The sequence below is a fragment of the Salmo salar genome, chromosome ssa15 (genome assembly GCF_905237065.1).
Source record: "Salmo salar chromosome ssa15, Ssal_v3.1, whole genome shotgun sequence".
NCBI lineage: Eukaryota > Metazoa > Chordata > Actinopteri > Salmoniformes > Salmonidae > Salmo > Salmo salar.
The window spans coordinates 80686644-80705514 of NC_059456.1; the positions used below are offsets into that span (position 1 = coordinate 80686644).

The 18871-nt window shown below is 45.4% G+C and overlaps 1 protein-coding gene across 1 annotated transcript in view; it reads left to right on the forward strand.

The window, feature by feature from the left end:
- LOC106572008 (anoctamin-7) overlaps window positions 1-18871 on the forward strand; it is a 41633-nt gene that overhangs the window by 12551 nt on the left and 10211 nt on the right. The window contains exons 10-17 of the mRNA XM_014145700.2: window positions 1763-1859; window positions 2045-2188; window positions 10411-10548; window positions 10877-10975; window positions 11181-11283; window positions 11631-11742; window positions 11826-11880; window positions 12120-12217. Coding sequence (XP_014001175.2) covers window positions 1763-1859; window positions 2045-2188; window positions 10411-10548; window positions 10877-10975; window positions 11181-11283; window positions 11631-11742; window positions 11826-11880; window positions 12120-12217 — 846 coding nt within the window. The remainder of the gene's footprint in view (window positions 1-1762; window positions 1860-2044; window positions 2189-10410; window positions 10549-10876; window positions 10976-11180; window positions 11284-11630; window positions 11743-11825; window positions 11881-12119; window positions 12218-18871) is intronic.

An 18871-nucleotide genomic window follows, 5' to 3' on the forward strand; every position in this document is an offset into this window, starting at 1 on the left:
CTCGGGAGAGGTGACGGTCAAGAGCCATGCGTCCTCCGAAACACGACCCTGCCAAGCCGCACTGCTTCTTGAAACACTGCCTGCTTTACCTGGAATGCCAGCCGCACCAATGTGTCGGAGGAAACACCGTACAACTGGCAACCGTGTCAACGTGCATGCGCCCGGCCCGCCACAGGAGTCGCTAGAGCGTGATGGGACAAGGACATCCCGGCCGGCCAAACCCTCTCCTAACCCGGACAACGCTGGGCCAATTGTACATTGCATCATTGGTCTCCCGGTCGTGGCTGGCTGCGACACAGCCTGGGATCGAACCCAGATCTGTAGTGATGCCTATGCACTGCAGTGCCTTAGACTGCTGCACCACTCGGGAGGCCCCCCTTTCCCTTGATCCTGACTAGAATGATGGAGGCCACTGTGTTCTTGGAGACCTTCAATGCTGTAGACATTTTTTGGTACCTTTCCCCAGATCTGTGCCTCCACACAATCTAGGAGCTCTACGGACAATTCGTTTGACCTCATGGCTTGGTTTTTGCTCTGACATGCACTGTCAGAGCAGGTGTGTGCCTTTCCAAATCATGTCCAATCAATTGAATTTACCAAAGGTGGACTCCATTGAAGTTGTTGAAACATCTCAAGGATGATCAATGGAAACAGGATGCACTTGAGCTCAATTTCGAGTCTCATAGCAAAGTGTCTGAATACTTATGTAAATAAGTATTGATTGGGGCGGCAGGTAACCTAGTGATTAGAGCGTTGGGCCAGTAACCAAAAGGTTGCTGGATCGAATCGCCGAGCTGACAAGGTAAAAATCCGTCGTTCTGCTCCTGAACAAGGCAGTTAACCCACTGTTCCAGGCCATCATTGTAAATAATAATTTGTTCTTAACTGACTTGCCTACTTAAAGAAAGGATAAATACAAAGTTATTTATTTTTTATATTTCTTATAAATGTGCAAGCATTTATAAAAACCTGTTTTTGCTTTGTCATTATGGGTTATTGTGTGTAAATTACTGAGGATATGTTTTCATTGAATCAATTTTAGAATAAGGCTGTAATGTAACAAAATGTGGGAAAAGGGAAGGGTTGTGAATACTTTCCGAATGCACTGTTTTAAGCCTTCCCCAAACCATAGCCCGCCCCTAACCCTTAACCGCTCGGAATTAATGCCTAAACTGTTAACCTTTTGTGTTGTTTCTTTTTTAACCCTTTTTTAACCACGCGGAATTAACCCTGTAACCACGCAGAATTAATGTTTAAAAAATAGACATTCATCCATGAGTCAAAGGGCAGTGGGCCGGATTCGAACCCATGCCAACTCTGGCATATGTGTGTCGGGTAAACTGCTAGACCACACAGGCACAATTGCTTGCCTTGAACATATAATAAAATGATTGATTTTAAAAAAAATGATTTTCCGTAAGGAAAACGACATATACCCCCTCCAAATATGTCAATTTATTATAATCCACATAAGAATTCACAAGAGACGCACTGCAGCCTGCACCTACCTTACATAAGGTTCAATGTAGGTGCGGTACTGCATTGGACACAAACACTGCTTCCAGCTGCCCCCTGGCATCGATTCCAAATATTTTTTCAGGTATTAAAATCCTCCTGCTTCAGGATTATTTTCCTCCTGCGACGAAATGGGTCAAATTAAGATTCAACATCTGTATATAGGAAATAGGGTGCCATTTCAGACACAGCCTGGACTAAAAGTAGTGAAGTCTGTGTCTGTGATTGTGTGTCTGACTGTCCACAGCAAGGAGATCTGTAATAGTGGGGGCAGCTACCTGATGTGTCCTCTCTGTAAGACCTGCAAGCCCTGGAACATGTCTGATATCTGCCCCATGGCTAAGGTATTGTATGCTGTACATTTACAGTAACAAGGGGGTGTGAGTGACTGTTTGATGTGCCTATTCAAACCGCTATGCCTAATGTGTTGCTTTTATCACAATAATGAACAATCATTATGGATAGCTTAGCCGTCCCACTATAATGAATCCAGAGATGACAGGCCCATGTTGTGTGTATGTGTTGGTAGGTGGGCTACCTGTTTGACCACCCCGGGACAGTCTTCTTCAGTGTGTTCATGTCCTTTTGGGCTGTCACCTTCCTGGAGTACTGGAAACGCAAGATGGCCACCCTGGCTCACCACTGGGACTGCATGGACTTCCAGGAGGAAGAGGTCTGGATAATAGCCAATTCATTCATTTAAATTTCTATTCTTTCATAATTCTGTGATATGTGTTACCGTACATACTATAAAAACAGAGAATCAACAAATCTAAGTTGAGCCTCATTTCACATGATTTGTCACATATTTGTAAAATAACCCAGTTCTTGAGCAAGGGCACATCTTTATCCAGTTTTACTGTAGTATAGTTCACAGATATGGAGACTGCTTTGTTAACATATGCAGTGGTGGAAAAAGTATCCAATTGTCATAGAAAATGACTCAAGTAAAAGTGAAAGTCGCCCAGTAAAATACTATACTGAACAAATATATAAACGCAACATGGAAAGTGTTGGTCCCATGTTTCATGAGCTGAATTAAAAGATCCCAGAAATGTTCCATACACTCAAAAAGCTTATTTCTTATTTCACATGCGTGCTTGTCATCCTTACCAGGGTCTTGACCTGACTGCAGTTCAGCATTGTAGCCGACTTCGTAACCGATTTGCTGATGTCGATGTTTTGGACAGAGTGCCCCATGGTGGTGGTGGGGTTATGGTATGGGCAGGCATAAGCTACGGACAACAGACACAATTGCATTTTGTCAATGGCAATTTGAATGCACATAGATACCGTGACGAGATCCTGAAGCCCATTGTTGTGCCATTCATCTGCCGCCGTCTCCTCATGTTTCAGCAAGATAATGCATGACCCCATGTCACAAGGATCTGTACACAATTCCTGAAAGCTGAAAATGTCCCAGTTCTTCCGTGGCCTACATACTCACCAGACATGTCACCTATTGAGCATGTTTGGGATACCTTGGATCGACAAAGTACGACAGCATGTTCTAGTTCCCACCAATATCCAGAAACTTCACACAGCCATTGAAGAGGACTGGGACAACATTCCACAGGCCACAATCAACAGCCTGATCAACTGCATGCAAAGGAGATGTTGCGCAGCATGAGAGAAATGGTGGTCACGCCAGTTCCTTACTGGTTTTCTGATCCACGCCCGTACTTTTTTTTTTAAAGGTATCTGTGACGAGCAGATGCATATCTGTATTCCCAGTCATGTGAAATCCATAGATTAGAGCCTAATTTATTTATTTCAATTGACGGATTTCCTTATATGAACTGCAACTCAGTTAAATCTTTGAAATTGTTGCGTGTTGCGTTTATATTTTTGTTCAGTGTACCGTATGTACTTCAGTTGTCACAACTTCTGCCAAAGTCGATGCCCCTCCTTGTTCGAGTGGTGCTCGGCAGTCGACGTCACCATTCTTCTAGCCATCACTGATCCATTTTTCATTATCCATTGGTTTTGTCTTGTTTTCACACACACCTGGTTCCAATCCCATTCATTACCTGTTGTGTATTTAACCCTCTGTTTCCCCTCATGTCCATGTCTGAGATTGTTTGTATGTTATTTTGTGTCGTGTATGTTGTAGTAGTGAGCTACGGGCATTGTTGCCCATGTTATTTTATGTACATTTTGGTTTTGGAGTTCGTTGTTTGTTTTATTAAAACAACTCCAGTGACACCAAGTTGGTTTCTCCTGTGCCTGACTTCCCTGCCACCTACACACACGGCGATGACAGAATCTCGGACCGTAGATATGAAGTCAGCAGGAGAGGGTACCCCAGACATAAGGGTGGAGGAGTGCATCCAGGAGAACGTGGAGAAGCTTCACCATCTATGCACAGCCATGGATCGCGTTGTCCAGAATATGGACCGCTGGGAGAGACAGGGAGTTTTCCCAGCGCCTCCACCAGCCCAACCGGGTTCTATCCTGAGCGCCCCTTCTCAACCTGATCCCGGTGGCATCCGTCTATCCATGCCTCAGGGGTACAACGGAAGTGCTGCCACCTGCCAGGGTTTCCTACTCAGATTAGACCTTTTCCTGGCCACGGTCCACCCAGTTCCATCTGACCGTGAGAAGAGTTTCGCCCTCGTCTCATGCCTCACCGGGAGAGCCCTGGAGTGGGCCAGCGCTGTGTGTGAAGGAGGAGATGCGGCGTTGGACCATTATGAGGAGTTCATCCACCGTTTTTGGGCAGTCTTTGACCATCCACCCGAGGGCAGAGCGGTGGGTGAGAGCCTCTACCATCTGAGGCAGGAGACGAGGATTGTCCAGGATTTTGCCCTGGAGTTCAGGACCCTGGCAGCCGGTGCGGGATGGAATCACAGGGCCCTGATCGACCATTACCGCTGCAGTCTGTGTGAGGACGTCCGTCGGGAGCTGGCCTGCAGAGACACCACCCTCACTTTTGACCAGCTGGTGGATCTGTCCATCCGGCTGGACAACCTGCTGGCTGCTCGCGGACGTCCAGATCGGGGTCTGGTGGTTCTATCCTCCCGCACTCCCTCTCCTATACCCAGGAAATGGGGAGAGGGGGTGCACAGGGAGACCGGAGGAGGTTCCCGCACCATCTGTGGCCACAGAGGTCACACTGCTGGTCGGTATCGGGTAGGTTCCTCTGGGAATTGAGGTAACAGGCAGGGTGCTCTGGCGCCACCCCAGGTGAGTAGGCACCATTCTCATCCAGAGCCCTCTGTTGCACTTATGTTTGTCTGTTACTTTTATTGATTTTTTCCCCCGCGTTCCCAGCATAAGGCGGTAGTAGATTCAGGCGCGGCTGGGAACTTCATTGATCAAGCTTTTGCTCATAGTTTAGGGATCCCCATTGTACCCGTGGATGTGCCTTTCCCCGTTCACACCTTAGATAGTTGACCATTAGGGTCAGGGTTCATCAGGGAAGCCACAGCTCCTTGAGTATGGTGACGCAGGGGGGTCACAAGGAAAAAATTAGTATTTTCCTTATGGACACTCCTGCGTATCCCGTGGTGCTGGGTCTGCCTTGGTTAATTTGTCATAACCCCACTTTTTCTTGGCCACAGAGGGCTCTCACGGGGTGGTCGCGAGAGTGCTCAGGTAGGTGTGTAGGGGTTTCTGTTGGTGCTACTACGGTGGAAAATCCAGACCAGGTCTCTACCGTGCGCATTCCCCCAGAATATGCCGATTTGGCTTTCGCCTTCTGTAAAAAGAAGGCGACTCAATTACCACCCCATCGACAGGGGGATTGTGCAATAAATCTCATGGTAGACGCTGCACTTCCCAGGAGTCACGTGTATCCCCTGTCGCAAGCGGAGACGGAGGCTATGGAGACATATGTCTCCGAATCCCTGCGTCAGGGGTACATTCGGCCTTCCATTTCACCCGTCTCCTTGAGTTTCTTTTTTGTGAAGAAGAAGGATGGAGGTCTGCGCCCGTGCATTGATTATCGAGGTCTCAATAAAATCACGGTGGGTTACAGTTACCCGCTACCTCTGATCGCCCCGGCGATTGAGTTAATGCACGGGGCTTGCTTCTTCACTAAACTGGATCTCAGGAGTGCGTACAACCTGGTGCGTATCCGAGATGGAGACGAGTGGAAGACAGCATTTAGTACCACCTCAGGGCATTATGAGTACCTCGTCATGCCGTACGGGTTGAAGAATGCTCCATCAGTCTTCCAATCTTTTGTAGACGAGATTTTCAGGGACCTGCATGGGCAGGGTGTAGTGGTGTATATCGATGACATTCTGATTTACTCCACTACATGCGCCGAGCATGTGTCCCTGGTGCGCAAAGTGCTTGGTCGCCTGTTGGAGCATGACCTGTATGTCAAGGCTGAGAAATGCCTGTTCTTTCAACAGTCCGTCTTCTTCTTAGGATATCGCCTATCCACGTCAGGAGTGGAGATGGAGAGTGACCGCATTGGCCGACTCCCACCACGGTGAAGGAGGTGCAGCGATTTTTTGAGTTTGCCAATTACTACCGGAGGTTTATCCGGGGTTTTGGTCAGGTAGCTGCTCCCATTACCTCACTGCTGAAGGGGGGTCCGGTGCGCTTGCAGTGGTCAGCTGGGGCGGATAGGGCGTTTAGGAAACTGAAGGCTCTGTTTACCTCGGTTCCTGTGTTGGCTCATCCGGATCCGTCTTTGCAATTCATAGTGGAGGTGGACGCGTCTGAGGCTGGGATAGGAGCTGTGCTCTCTCAGCATTCGGGTACGCCACCTAAGCTCCGCCCCTGTGGCTTCTTTTCTAAGAGGCTCAGCCCGGCAGAGCGAAACTATGATGTGGGGGACCGGGAGCTGTTGGCTATCGTCAAAGCTTTCAAGGCGTGGAGACATTGGCTTGAGGGGGCTAAACACCCTTTTCTCATCTGGACTGACCACCGCAATCTGGAGTACATCCGGGCAGCGAGGAGACTGAATCCTCGCCAGGCAAGGTGGGCCATGTTTTTCACCCGTTTTGTGTTTACCCTCTCTTACAGACCAGGTTCCCAGAACGTTAAGGCAGACTCACTGTCCCGGCTGTATGACACAGAGGAGCGGTCCATGGATCCCACTCCCATCATCCCAGCCTCTTGTTTGGTGGCACCGGTAGTATGGGAGCTGGACGTAGACATTGAGCAGGCGTCACGTACAGAGCCCGTTCCCCCTCAGTGTCCAGCTGGGCGTCTGTATGTTCCGTCTGCTGTCCGCGACCGATTGATCTACTGGGCTCACACGTTACCCTCCTCTGGTCATCCTGGGATTGGTCGGACGATGCGCTGTCTTAGTGGGAGGTACTGGTGGCCCACCTTAGCTAAAGACGTGAGGGTTTATGTTTCCTCCTGCTCAGTGTGCGCCCAGTGCAAGGCTCCTAGACACCTACCCAGAGGTAAGTTACAACCCTTACACGTTCCACAACGGCCGTGGTCGCACTTGTCAGTGGATTTTATAACAGATCTTCCACCTTCACAAGGTAACACCACGATCCTGGTCGTTGTGGATCGCTTTTCTAAGTCCTGTCGTCTCCTCCATTTGCCCGGTCTCCCTACGGCCCTACAAACTGCTGAGGCTCTGTTTACACACGTCTTTTGGCACTACAGGGTGCCTTAACCTCTTACATCTAGACGTTCCGCTAGCGGAACACCTGCTCCAATATCCAATGATGGGCGTGGCGCGAAATACAAACTCCTCTAAAATACAAAAACGTCCATTTTTCAAACATATGACTATTTCACAGCATTTTAAAGATAAGACTCTCCTTTATCTAACCACACTGTCCGATTTCAAAAAGGCTTTACAACGAAAGCAAAACATTAGATTATGTCAGCAGAGTACCAAGCCAGAAATAATCAGACACCCATTTTTCAAGCTAGCATATAATGTCACAAAAACCCAGAAGACAGCTAAATGCAACACTAACCTTTGATGATCTTCATCAGATGACAACCCTAGGACATTATGTTATACAATACATGCATGTTTTGTTCAATCAAGTTCATATTTATATCAAAAACCAGCTTTTTACATTAGCATGTGACGTTCAGAACTAGCATACCCCCCGCAAACTTCCGGGGAATTCGCTAACATTTTACTAAATTACTCACGATAAACGTTCACAAAAAGTATAACAATTATTTTAAGAATTATAGATACAGACCTCCTCTATGCACTCGATATGTCCGATTTTAAAATAGCTTTTTGGTGAAAGCACATTTTGCAATATTCTAAGTACATAGCCCAGGCATCACGGGCTAGCTATTTAGACACCCGGCAAGTTTAGCACTCACCAATATCAGCTTTACTATTATAAAAGTTTCATTACTTTTTGTTGTCTTCGTCAGAATGCACTCCCAGGACTGCTACTTCAATAACAAATGTTGGTTTGGTCCAAAATAATCCATCGTTATATCCGAATAGCGGCGTTTTGTTCGTGCGTCCCAGACACTATCTGAAATGGTAAATCAGGGTCGCGCGCATGGCGCAATTCGTGACAAAAAAAATCGAAATATTCCATTACCGTACTTCGAAGCATGTCAACCGCTGTTTAAAATCCATTTTTATGCCATTTTTCTCGTAAAAAAGCGATAATATTCCGACCGGGAATCTCCTTTTAGCTAAACTGAGGAAAGTAAACAAAGCTTTCGGTCGACGCGGGCACGAGCCTGAGTCTCACAGTACTGTAACCAGCCACTACCCAAACGCGCTACTTTATCTCAGCCAGAGCCTGCAAAGCCACGATTCAGCTTTTTACCGCCTTCTGAGACCCTATGGCAGCCGTAGGAAGTGTCACGGGACAGCTAAGATCCTCACTCTTCAATAAACAGAGACAAGAAGAACGACACCTTGTCAGACAGGCCACTTCCTGCCTGAAACCTTGTCAGGTTTTTGCCTGCCAAATGAGTTCTGTTATACTCACAGACACCATTCAAACAGTTTTAGAAACTTTGGAGTGTTTTCTATCCATATGTAATAAGTATATGCATATTCTAGTTACTGGGTAGGAGTGGTAACCAGATTAAATCGGGTATGTTTTTTATCCAGCCGTGAAAATACTGCCCCCTAGCCATAACAGGTTAAGTAGTGTCTGTATAGTGTCTGATCGGGGTCCCCAGTTCACGTCAAGGGTCTGGAAGGCGTTCATGGAACCTCTGGGGGTCTCGGTCAGCCTTACCTCGGGTTTTCACCCTGAGAGTAACGGGCAGGTGGAGAGAGTGAACCAGGATGTGGGTAGGTTTCTGAGGTCTTATTGCCAGGACTGGCCGGGGGTGTGGGCGGCGTTCGTGCCTTGGGCAGCGATGGCTCAGAACTCGCTCCGCCACTCCTCCACTAACCTCTCTCCCTTTCAGTGCGTGTTGGGCTATCAGCCGGTTCTGGCCCCTTGGCATCAGAGTCAGACCGAGGCTCCTGTGGTGGACCACTGGTTCCGGCGAGCGGAGGAGACCTGGGGCGCCGCTCACGTCCACCTTCAGCGCGCCGTACGACGCCAGAAAGTTGGCGCAGACCGTCACCGCAGTGAGGCCCCGGTGTTTGCACTGGAGGACAGGGTCTGGCTCTCGACTAGAAACCTGCCCTTCCGCCTGCCCTGCCGGAAGCTGAGTCCGCGGTTTGTGGGGCCATTTAAAGTCCTGAGGAGAGTGAACGAGGTATGTTATAGGTTAAAGCCTCCCCCCCAATTACCGCATTAACCCCTCGTTCCATGTCTCTCTCCTCAGCCCGGTGGTGGCTGGTCCGCTCCAGGAGGCTGAGGTGCGGGAGGTTCCTCCGCCCCCTCTGGACATTGAGGGGGCCCCGGCGTACTCCGTTCGATCCATCCTGGATTCGAGATGTCGGGCGAGGGGTCTTCAGTACCTCGTGGACTGGGAGGGGTATGGTCCGGAGGAGAGATGCTGGGTTCTGGTGGAGGATGTGTTAGATCCTTCCCTGCTGCGAGAGTTCCATCGTCTCCATCCGGATAGCCCTGCACCTCGTCCTCCGGGTCGTCCCCGAGGCCGGTGTCGACTCGCTGCTGGAGCCGCGCGTCGGGGGGGGGGTACTGTCACGACTTCTGCCGAAGTCGATGCCCCTCCTTGTTCAAGTGGTGCTCGGCGGTCGACATCACCGGTCTTCTAGCCATCACTGATCCATTTTTCATTATCCATTGGTTTTGTCTTGTCTTCACACACACCTGGTTCCAATCCCATTCATTACCGGTTGTGTATTTAACCCTCTGTTTCCCCCCCATGTCCTTGTCCGAGATTGTTTGTATGTTATTTTGTGTCGTGTATTTTGTAGTAGTGTAGTACATTTTGGTTTTGGAGTTCGTTGTTTGTTTATTATTTAATTAAAATAACTCCAGTGATACCAAGTTGGTTTCTCCTGCGCCTCACTTCCCTGCCACCTAAACACACGGCGATGACATCAGTCAAAGTCTAAAAGTATTTGTTTTTAAATTTACTTAAGTATCAAAAGTAAATGTAATTGCTAAAATATACTTAGGAACCAAAAGTATAAATCATTTCACATTACTTATATAAACGGCATGATTTTCTTTTTTTTTTCTTTTTTTACGGAGAGCCAGGGGCACACTCCGACATGATTTACAAATGAAACATTTGAGTTTAGTGAGTCCACCAGATCAGAGATAGTAGGGATGACCAGGGATGTTGTCTTGACAAGTGCGTGAATTGGACCATTTACCAGTCCTGCTAAGCATTCTAAATGTAACGAGTACTTTTGTGTGTCAGGGAAAATGTATGGAGTAAAAAGTACATTATTTTCTTTTGGAATGTAGTGGAGTAAAAGTCAAAGTTGGCAAAAATATAAATGGTAAAGTATAGACACCTCAAAAAACTACTTAAGTACTTTAAAGTATTTTTACTTAAGTACTTTACACCACTGAACATATGTCCCCCATTGGTGCGTGTGTGTGTATCTAGGAGCGTCCGCGGCCTGAGTTTGCAGCCATGGCTCCTTCTATAGAGTACAACCCAGTAACGGGAGTGAAAGAGCCCTACTTCCCAGAGAAGGCACGGCTGTCCCGCATGCTCACTGGCTCTATGGTCATCATCATCATGGTAAGACACTGAGTTTTACTCTCTTCGTGTCCTTTGTTCTATGTTTTTTTTTCGTGGCGGAGTACGTCAGGGGTAGCCAGGTCCCAGATCTGTCACTGACATGACAATTATTATTATTTCAACTTAGAGCTTTTCAAAGAATCTCAAAGCGCTTCAATGACTAAACGCGTTGTCAAAACGTCATACCCTACTGATGAGGAAAAGGCCAGGAAAGGATGCCATTTTAGTGTACTGCATTTGAGACACAAGTGTGTAAATAAGGTGTAGTTGGACTAATAATTGTCCCATTCTTCTCACTCCTCTTTGTTCTTTCTACCCCTGTCCCCAGCTGTGTGTGGTTATGATTTTCCTGGTGTCAGTGATTATGTACCGTGGGATAGTGAGTGTGATGATGTACCGCACAGGCAGTTTTGTGCTGCGCACTCAGGTACAGTACAATACACTCTGCTCTGATAAATAAAGCTGCTGACACTGGATCAGAATACCCTTCAAAACACCTGATAATGGCTGACATCCTGCATGTAGCTAATGCTAGCAGATGCTGTACATTAGCTTGGATTGATACATTATCTTGGATACATTAGCTTAGGTTTTCTCTGTGTGTGTGTGTGTGTGTGTGTTTGTTCCCTCAGGCAGGGAACATTGCTAATATCTCCAGCAGTATGGTGAATCTGGCCCTGATTCTGCTGATGGGGCAGGTCTATACTGCGTTGGCACTGCAGCTCACTAAATGGGGTAAGAACACGACCCTCAGACACCTCTGCCTCAGCCAATACACTTCCACCTAATACATCTACCCACAGGGAAATCCACTTCCTTGGACTTAGATTAAGCGTCTACATCAATCACAGTGGCCTAAAAGAAAAAACATTGTCTATCAGATAAGTGTGAAGACCATTTAAGCACCAAGTAGTATATTGAAAGTGGTGGTGTCATTACAGTACAGCATATGCATTTGGATACCTGTAAAGTACATTTAATGCATAATATTACCCTCAAAGATTTCTCTTACTTTCATGGATTCATATTTGTTTAAAGAGTTTTTTATTGTTTGATTTGATTGTTTTGGGATGTTTGGACAGAGATGCACAGAACACAGACCCAGTACGAAGATGCATTTACCTTCAAGGTGTTTGTATTCCAGTTTGTCAACTTCTACTCCTCTCCCTTCTATGTGGCATTCTTCAAGGGAAGGTGAGAATGGAAGGTAGTGTTTATTGTTAGATGATGCAACAGGTATCTATCTGGCTGGTTTGAAAACCCTATTCTATTGGCAGGTTTGTGGGTTATCCTGGACACTATGGTACCTTGCTTGGCATGAGAAATGAAGATGTAAGTTTTCAGAAATTACAACCCATTTTGCATACAAAGAGCCATGTTCTCATACAGACATTTTCATTTTAACAGATGTAAGTGTGTACCAGTATATTGATGTTATGCATTTCTCTCTGTGTGTGTGTGTGTGTGTGTGTGTGTGTGTGTGTGTGTGTGTGTGTGTGTGTGTGTGTGTGTGTGTGTGTGTGTGTGTGTGTGTGTGTGTGTGTGTGTGTGTGTGTGTGTGTGTGTTTCAGTGTGGTCCAGGGGGTTGTCTCATTGAACTGGCTGAGCAGCTCTTCATCATCATGGTGGGGAAACAGCTCATCAGCAATGTTCAGGAGTTTGTCATCCCGTATGTTTCCTTCCTGATTATCCTACTTCTTACTCTGGGGTGAATCCTAACTTCCACTTAAAGATGAACTATGCAGAAATCACTTAGGAATTCTATTAATTTCAGTTTATGTGACAAAACAAGCAAGTGTAGAGCTTCCAATGCTGTCAAAGGTACGCCAAAAAAAATGTGATTTAAAAAATATATTTTTATTTTTATTTTGTATTTTTTTTCTTCACATTTTCAAACAGTACATTCATGTTTTCCAATGGGGCTATAAATTTGGGTGAGGTTTTTTTCTCGCCTGAGTAGCCTTGTTTCACTGCCAAAAATAAAATTAAACCATCTAGTGTTCACGAAATAACAACACAATGTCAAATACAGGTAGCCTAGTCAAATAATTAACATCCAATCACATTAACTGTTACTCTCTCGCAGGAAACGAAACATGACAATTTGAAAAATAAGCCATGGGAGTGTTTTGAGCGAGAATAAAGACGACTCTCGAGTAGTAAGACATTTATAAAAGCAACAGATACCATTAATAAGAAGGGTCTAGAAGCATATTAGATGGTGAGCTACCGAGTGGCTAGGACAGGCAAGCCCCATACTATTGTGGAGTACTTAATTCTTCCTGCTGCCGCAGATATGGCTGGGACAATGCTGGGGGAAAAGGCCCCAAAAAACTCAGACAATGCCTTCATCAAACAACACTGTTTCACGACGCATCAGTGACATGGCAGGAGATGTTTAGAAACAATTACTGCTTTGCATACAAGCCAGTGAATTATATGTGTTACAGCTGGATTAGTCAGCATGCGTGGCAGGCCTGGCACAGCTCCTGGTATATGCCCGTTACGATTATGGGGGGTCAACTAAGGAAGACATCCTCTTCTGCAAACCACTGGAAACCAGGACAACATGAGAGGATATTTTTAAAGTACTGGACAGCTTTGTGAAATGGACTTTGGTGGTCAAGATGTGTTGGTATCTGTACTCATGGTGCAAAAGCCATGACTGGGAGACATAGTGGAGTGGTAACGTGCGTGCCAGCAGTTGCTCCCGACGCCACTTGGGTACACTGCAGCATCTACCGAGAGGCTCTTGCTGCCAAGGGAATGCCTGATCGCTTGAAAGATGTTTTGGACACTTCAGTGAAAATGGTTAACTTTGTTAAAGCAAGGCTCCTGAACTCTCGTGTATTTTCTGCGTTATGCAATGATATGGGCAGCGACCACATAACGCTTTTACATTATACAGAAGTGCGCTGGTTATCAAGGGGCAATGTTTTTTTTAATTGAGAGACAAGCTTAAAGTTTTCTTTACTGACCATAATTTTCACTTGTCTGACCGCTTGCATGATGACGAGTTTCTCACACGACCTGCCTATATGGGCGATTTTTTTATATATTTTTTCTCGCCTGAATGATCTGAATCTAGGATTACAGGGACTCTCCGCAACTATATTCAATGTGCGGGACAAAATTGAGGCTATGACTAGGAAGTTGGAGCCCTTTTCTGTCTGCATTAACAAGGAAAACACACAGGTCTTTCCATCATTGTATGATTTTTTGTGTGCAAATGAACTCAAGCTCACAGACAATGTAAAATGTGATATAGCGAAGCACCTGAGTGAGCTGGGTTCGCAATTGCGCAGGTACTTTCCCGAAACAGGCGACACAAACAACTGGATTCCTTATCCCTTTCATGCCCTGCGTCCAGTCCACTTACCGATATCTGAATAAGATCGTCTTATCGAAATTGCAATAAGCGGTTCTGTGAAAATGTAATTTAATCAGAAGCCACTGCCAGATTTCTGGATAGGGCTGCGCTCAGAGTTTCATCATTGATCTGTACACAGAACAGATCAAGCGCTTCTTAGACTTGTGTTCAATGCGAATGACAGATCTATAACACACATTTCTATGTTAATTTGATCACGCCGCCCTAAAAGTTACGTACTGCAGCTTTATGTCAAATTTTCCCTTAGTCTACTATTGACATCAATCCATGACTCAGTGAACATTTGGAAGTTATGATTATGTCATCCTTTGTATCACTTTTTGGCCATGAAAGTACTATTTATTTGGTAGCACGAAAGTACTATTTATTTGCTTTGCTTTAGCCAACCCTTCTGTTGTCCATTCACACACCTTTACTTTTTCCATATTAGGTTGTGTTACAGCCTGAATTTAAAATGGATTACATTTAGATTTTTTTGTCACTGACCTAAGCACAATATCCTATAATGTCAAAATGGAATTATGTTGTTAGACATTTTTACATATTAATTCAAAATGGAAATCTGAACTGTCTTGAGTCAATAAGTGTTCAACGCCTTTGTTATGGCAAGCCTAAATAAGTTCAGGAGTAAATATTTGCTTAACAATTCACATAATAAGTTGCATGGACTTACTCTGTGTGCTTACTCTGTGTGCTTACTTTGTGTGTTTAACATGATTTTTGAATTCCTTCTGTTAGGTTCTGAACAAATAGAGTAAAAACTCAAACGGATAACAAGAAAAAGCTCAAACCAAGTTTATTCAACCCACTAGGTGCTTTAGTTGCAGACCCACATACAAGTCACACAAGCATACTGTATATTTATACTTTCTGACTAGGCGGAGTCACCTTATATGACTAGGATAAAAATCTGTCTGTTGCTAGGCAAGAACACTCAGTCTGTTCCTCTCATTGGTATTGTCATGGGCGTGTAAGTGTGTGTGTGTGTGTGTGTGGACTGTAGATAAAGGGTTGTTATAGCGGGCCTCTCTGGCCCCCCTCCCAGAGGTTTCTTCTCTCTTCAACTGTTGACCTTATCTCGAGTTGAGTTCCACATCCCTCCTGGTACTAATTTTCCCGAAACCGGCCTGCCTTATCAGGAACTGACTAGATTGTTGCTCTTTACCTCCTTCCTTAGGAATTTAATATTCAACATTAAGATGTTTTGGAATATTGCCTCTTGTCTCGCCCAGTAACTTTCCATACACAAAGTTCCTATTCACCCTTGTAACGTAATCAATAAGTTATAATATGGTGACAGGAATAAGTATATTTCAAGTTAGAATCCAACACTACATAATCTCTGTACCCCAGACATACAATTATCTGTAAGGTCCATCAGTTGAGCAGTGATTTTCAAGCACAGATTCAGCCACAAAGACCAGGGAGATTTTCCAATGCCTCGCAAAGAAGGGCACCTATTGGCAGATAGGTTTTTTTTTTTTTAAATATCCCTTTGAGCATGGTGAAGTTATTAATTTCCCTTTGGGTGTATTGATACACCATCCAGTCACTACAAATATGCAGGCGTCCTTCCTAACTCAGTTGCCGGAGAGGAAGCAAACTGCTCAGGGATTTCACCATGAGGCCAATGTTGACTTTAAAACAATTACAGAGTTTAATGGCTGTGATAGGATAAAACTGAGGATGGATCAACAACATTGCAGTTACTCCACAATAACCTAATTGACAGAGTGAAAAGAAGGAAGCCTGTACAGATTAAAAAATATTCCAAAACATGCATCCTGTTTGCAACAAGGCACTAAAGTAAGTTCTGCAAAAAATGTGGCAAAGACATTTAACTTTTTGTCCTAAATACAAAGTGTTATATTTGGGGCAAACCCAATACAAGACATTACTGAGTACCACTCTCCATATTTGTAAGCATAATGTTGGCTGCATCATGTTATAGGTATGCTTGTAATCATTAAGGACTGGGAAGTTTTTCAGGATGAAAAAGAAACGGAATGGAGCTAAGCACAGGCAAAATCCTAGAGGAAAACCTGGTTCAGTTTGCTTTCCACCAGACACTGGGAGATGAATTCACCATTTAGCAAGACAGTAACCTAAAACACAAAGCCAAATCTACGCTGGTGTTGCTTACCAAGAAGACAGTAAATGTTCCTGAGTGGCCGAGTTACAGCTTGAAAATCTCTAGCAAGACCTGAAAATGGTCTTGTGGCAATGATGAATATATATGTATATATAATTTATTTGAACCCCTTTTTCTCTCCATCGCTACAGTTCCCCAACGGGCTCTGGAGGCGAAGGTCGAGTCATGCGTCCTTCGAAACATGACACGGCAAACCGCGCTTCTTAACACCCGCCCGCTTAACCCGGAAGCCAGCCGCACCAATGTGTCGGAGGAAACACAGTTCACCTGATGACTGAGGTCAGCCTGTAGGCGCCCGGCCTACAACAAGGAGCGTGATGAGCCAAGTAAAGCCCTCCCGGCCAAACCCTCCCCTAACCCGGATGACGCTGGGCCAATTGTGCGATCACGGCCGGTTGTGATACAGCCCGGGTTCAAACCCGGATCTGTAGTGACACCTCTAGCACTGCGATGCCCTAACCTGGTATTTTTTAAGCATAATGTTGGCTGCATTATGTTTATAGGTATGCTTGTAATCATTAAGGACTGGGCTACTCGGGAGGCCCTAGCAATGGTCAACTTTGACAGAGCTTGGAGAATTTCTTTAAAGAAAAATGGGCAAATGTTTCACAATCCAGGTGTGGAAAGCTCTTAGAGACTTACCCAGAAAGACTCACAGCTGTAATCGCTGCCAAAGGGGATTCTAACATGTATTGACTCAGGGGGTTGAAAACTTATTGTATCTAATCAAGATACAGTATATTAGTGTATTTTTTAATATATTTTTTATGCAAATGTGGTACAAAAAATCTTCCACTTTGACATAAGAGTATTTTGTGTAGATCTTTGACAAATAAATTACAATTAAATACATTTTAATCCCACTTTGTAACATAACAAAATGTGGAAAATCTCAAGGGGTGTGAATACTTTCTGAAGGCACTGTAGCATGACAATGAAGAGTTGGCTTGAACATAAAGAGATTTGTCTAGTAGTGTTTGCCTCAAATTTTTCCGGACGACTGTGTGATCACACTCTCCACAGCCGATGTGAGTAAGACCTTTAAACAGGTCAACATTCACAAGGCCGCAGGGCCAGATGGATTACCAGGACGTGTACTCCGGGCATGCGCTGACCAACTGGCAAGTGTCTTCACTGACATTTTCATCCTCTCCCTGTCTGAGCATGTAATACCAACATGTTTCAAGCAGACTACCATAGTCCCTGTGCCCAAGAACACTAAGGTAACCTGCCTAAATGACTCCCGACCTGTAGCACTCACGTCTGTAGCCATGAAGTGCTTTGAAAGGCTGGTCATGGCTCACATCAACACCATTATCCCAGAAACCCTAGACCCACTCCAATCCGCATACCGCCCCAACAGATCCATAGATGATGCAATCTCTATTGCACTCCACACTGCCCTTTCACACCTGGACAAAAGGAAAACTTATGTGAGAATGCTTTTCATTGACTACAGATCAGCGTTCAACACCATAGTGCCCTCAAAGCTCATCACTATGCTAAGGACCCTGGGTCTAAACACCTCCCTCTGCAACTGGATCCTGGAATTCCTGACGGGCCGCCCCCAGGTGGTAAGAGTAGGCAACAACACATCTGCCATGCTGATCCTCAACACGGAGGCCCCTCAGGGGTGCGTGCTCAGTCCACTCCTGTAATCCCTGTTCACTCATGACTGCATGGCCAGGCACGACTCCAACACCATCATTAAGTTTGCCGATGACAACAGTGATCTGTTTGATCACTGACAACAACGAGACAGCCTATAGGGAGGAGGTCAGAGACCTGACCGTGGGGTGAAAGGACAACAACCTCTCCCTCAACATGATCAAGACAACGGGGCTGTAGTGGAGCAGGCTGAGAGCTTCAAGTTCCTTGGCGTCAACATCATCAACAATCTAACATGGTCCAAGCACACCAAGACAGTCATGAAGAGGGCACGATAAAACCTATTCCCCCTCAAGAGACTGAAAAGATTTGGCATGGGTCCTCAGATCTTCAAAAGGTTCTACAGCTGTACCATCGATAGCATCCTGACGGGCTGCATCACTGCCTGGTATGGCAACTGCTCGGCCTCCGACCGCAAGGCAGAGGGTAGTGCGTACAGCCCAGTATATCACTGCGGCCAAGCTTCCTGCCATCCAGGACCTCTATACCAGGCGGTGTCAGAGGAAGGTCCTAAAAATTGTCAAAGGATCCAGCCACCGTAGTCATAGACTGTTCTCTCTGCTACCGTACGGCAAGCGGTACCGGAGCACCAAGTCTAGGCTTCTAAATAGCTTCTACCCTCAAGCCATAAGACTCTTGAACATCTAATCAAATGGCTACCCAGACTATTTGCATTGCCCCCCCCCCCCCCCCTTTACGCTGCTGCTACTCTCTGTTATTATCTACTATCTACACTTTAATAACTCTACCTACATGTACATATTAACTCAATTACCTCGACTAACCGGTGCCTTGACTCTGTACCGGTACCCTCTGTATTTAGCCTCGCTATTGTTATTTTACTGCTGCTCTTTAATTATTTGTTACTTTTATTTCTTTCTTTTTTTAGGTATTTTTCTTAAAATGGCATTGTTGGTTAAGGGCTTGTAGGTAAGCATTTCACTGTAAGGTGAAATGTTATATTCGCCGCATGTTGTAATTGGAGCATGTGACAAATAAAATTTGATTCGATTTTTTTAATTTGATTTGCATGGTTTCTGTATAATGATATGAACTCTGTGTGGGTGGTACAGTGTGGCTTTAGTATACTATACTGCAGTATTGGCCCAGCC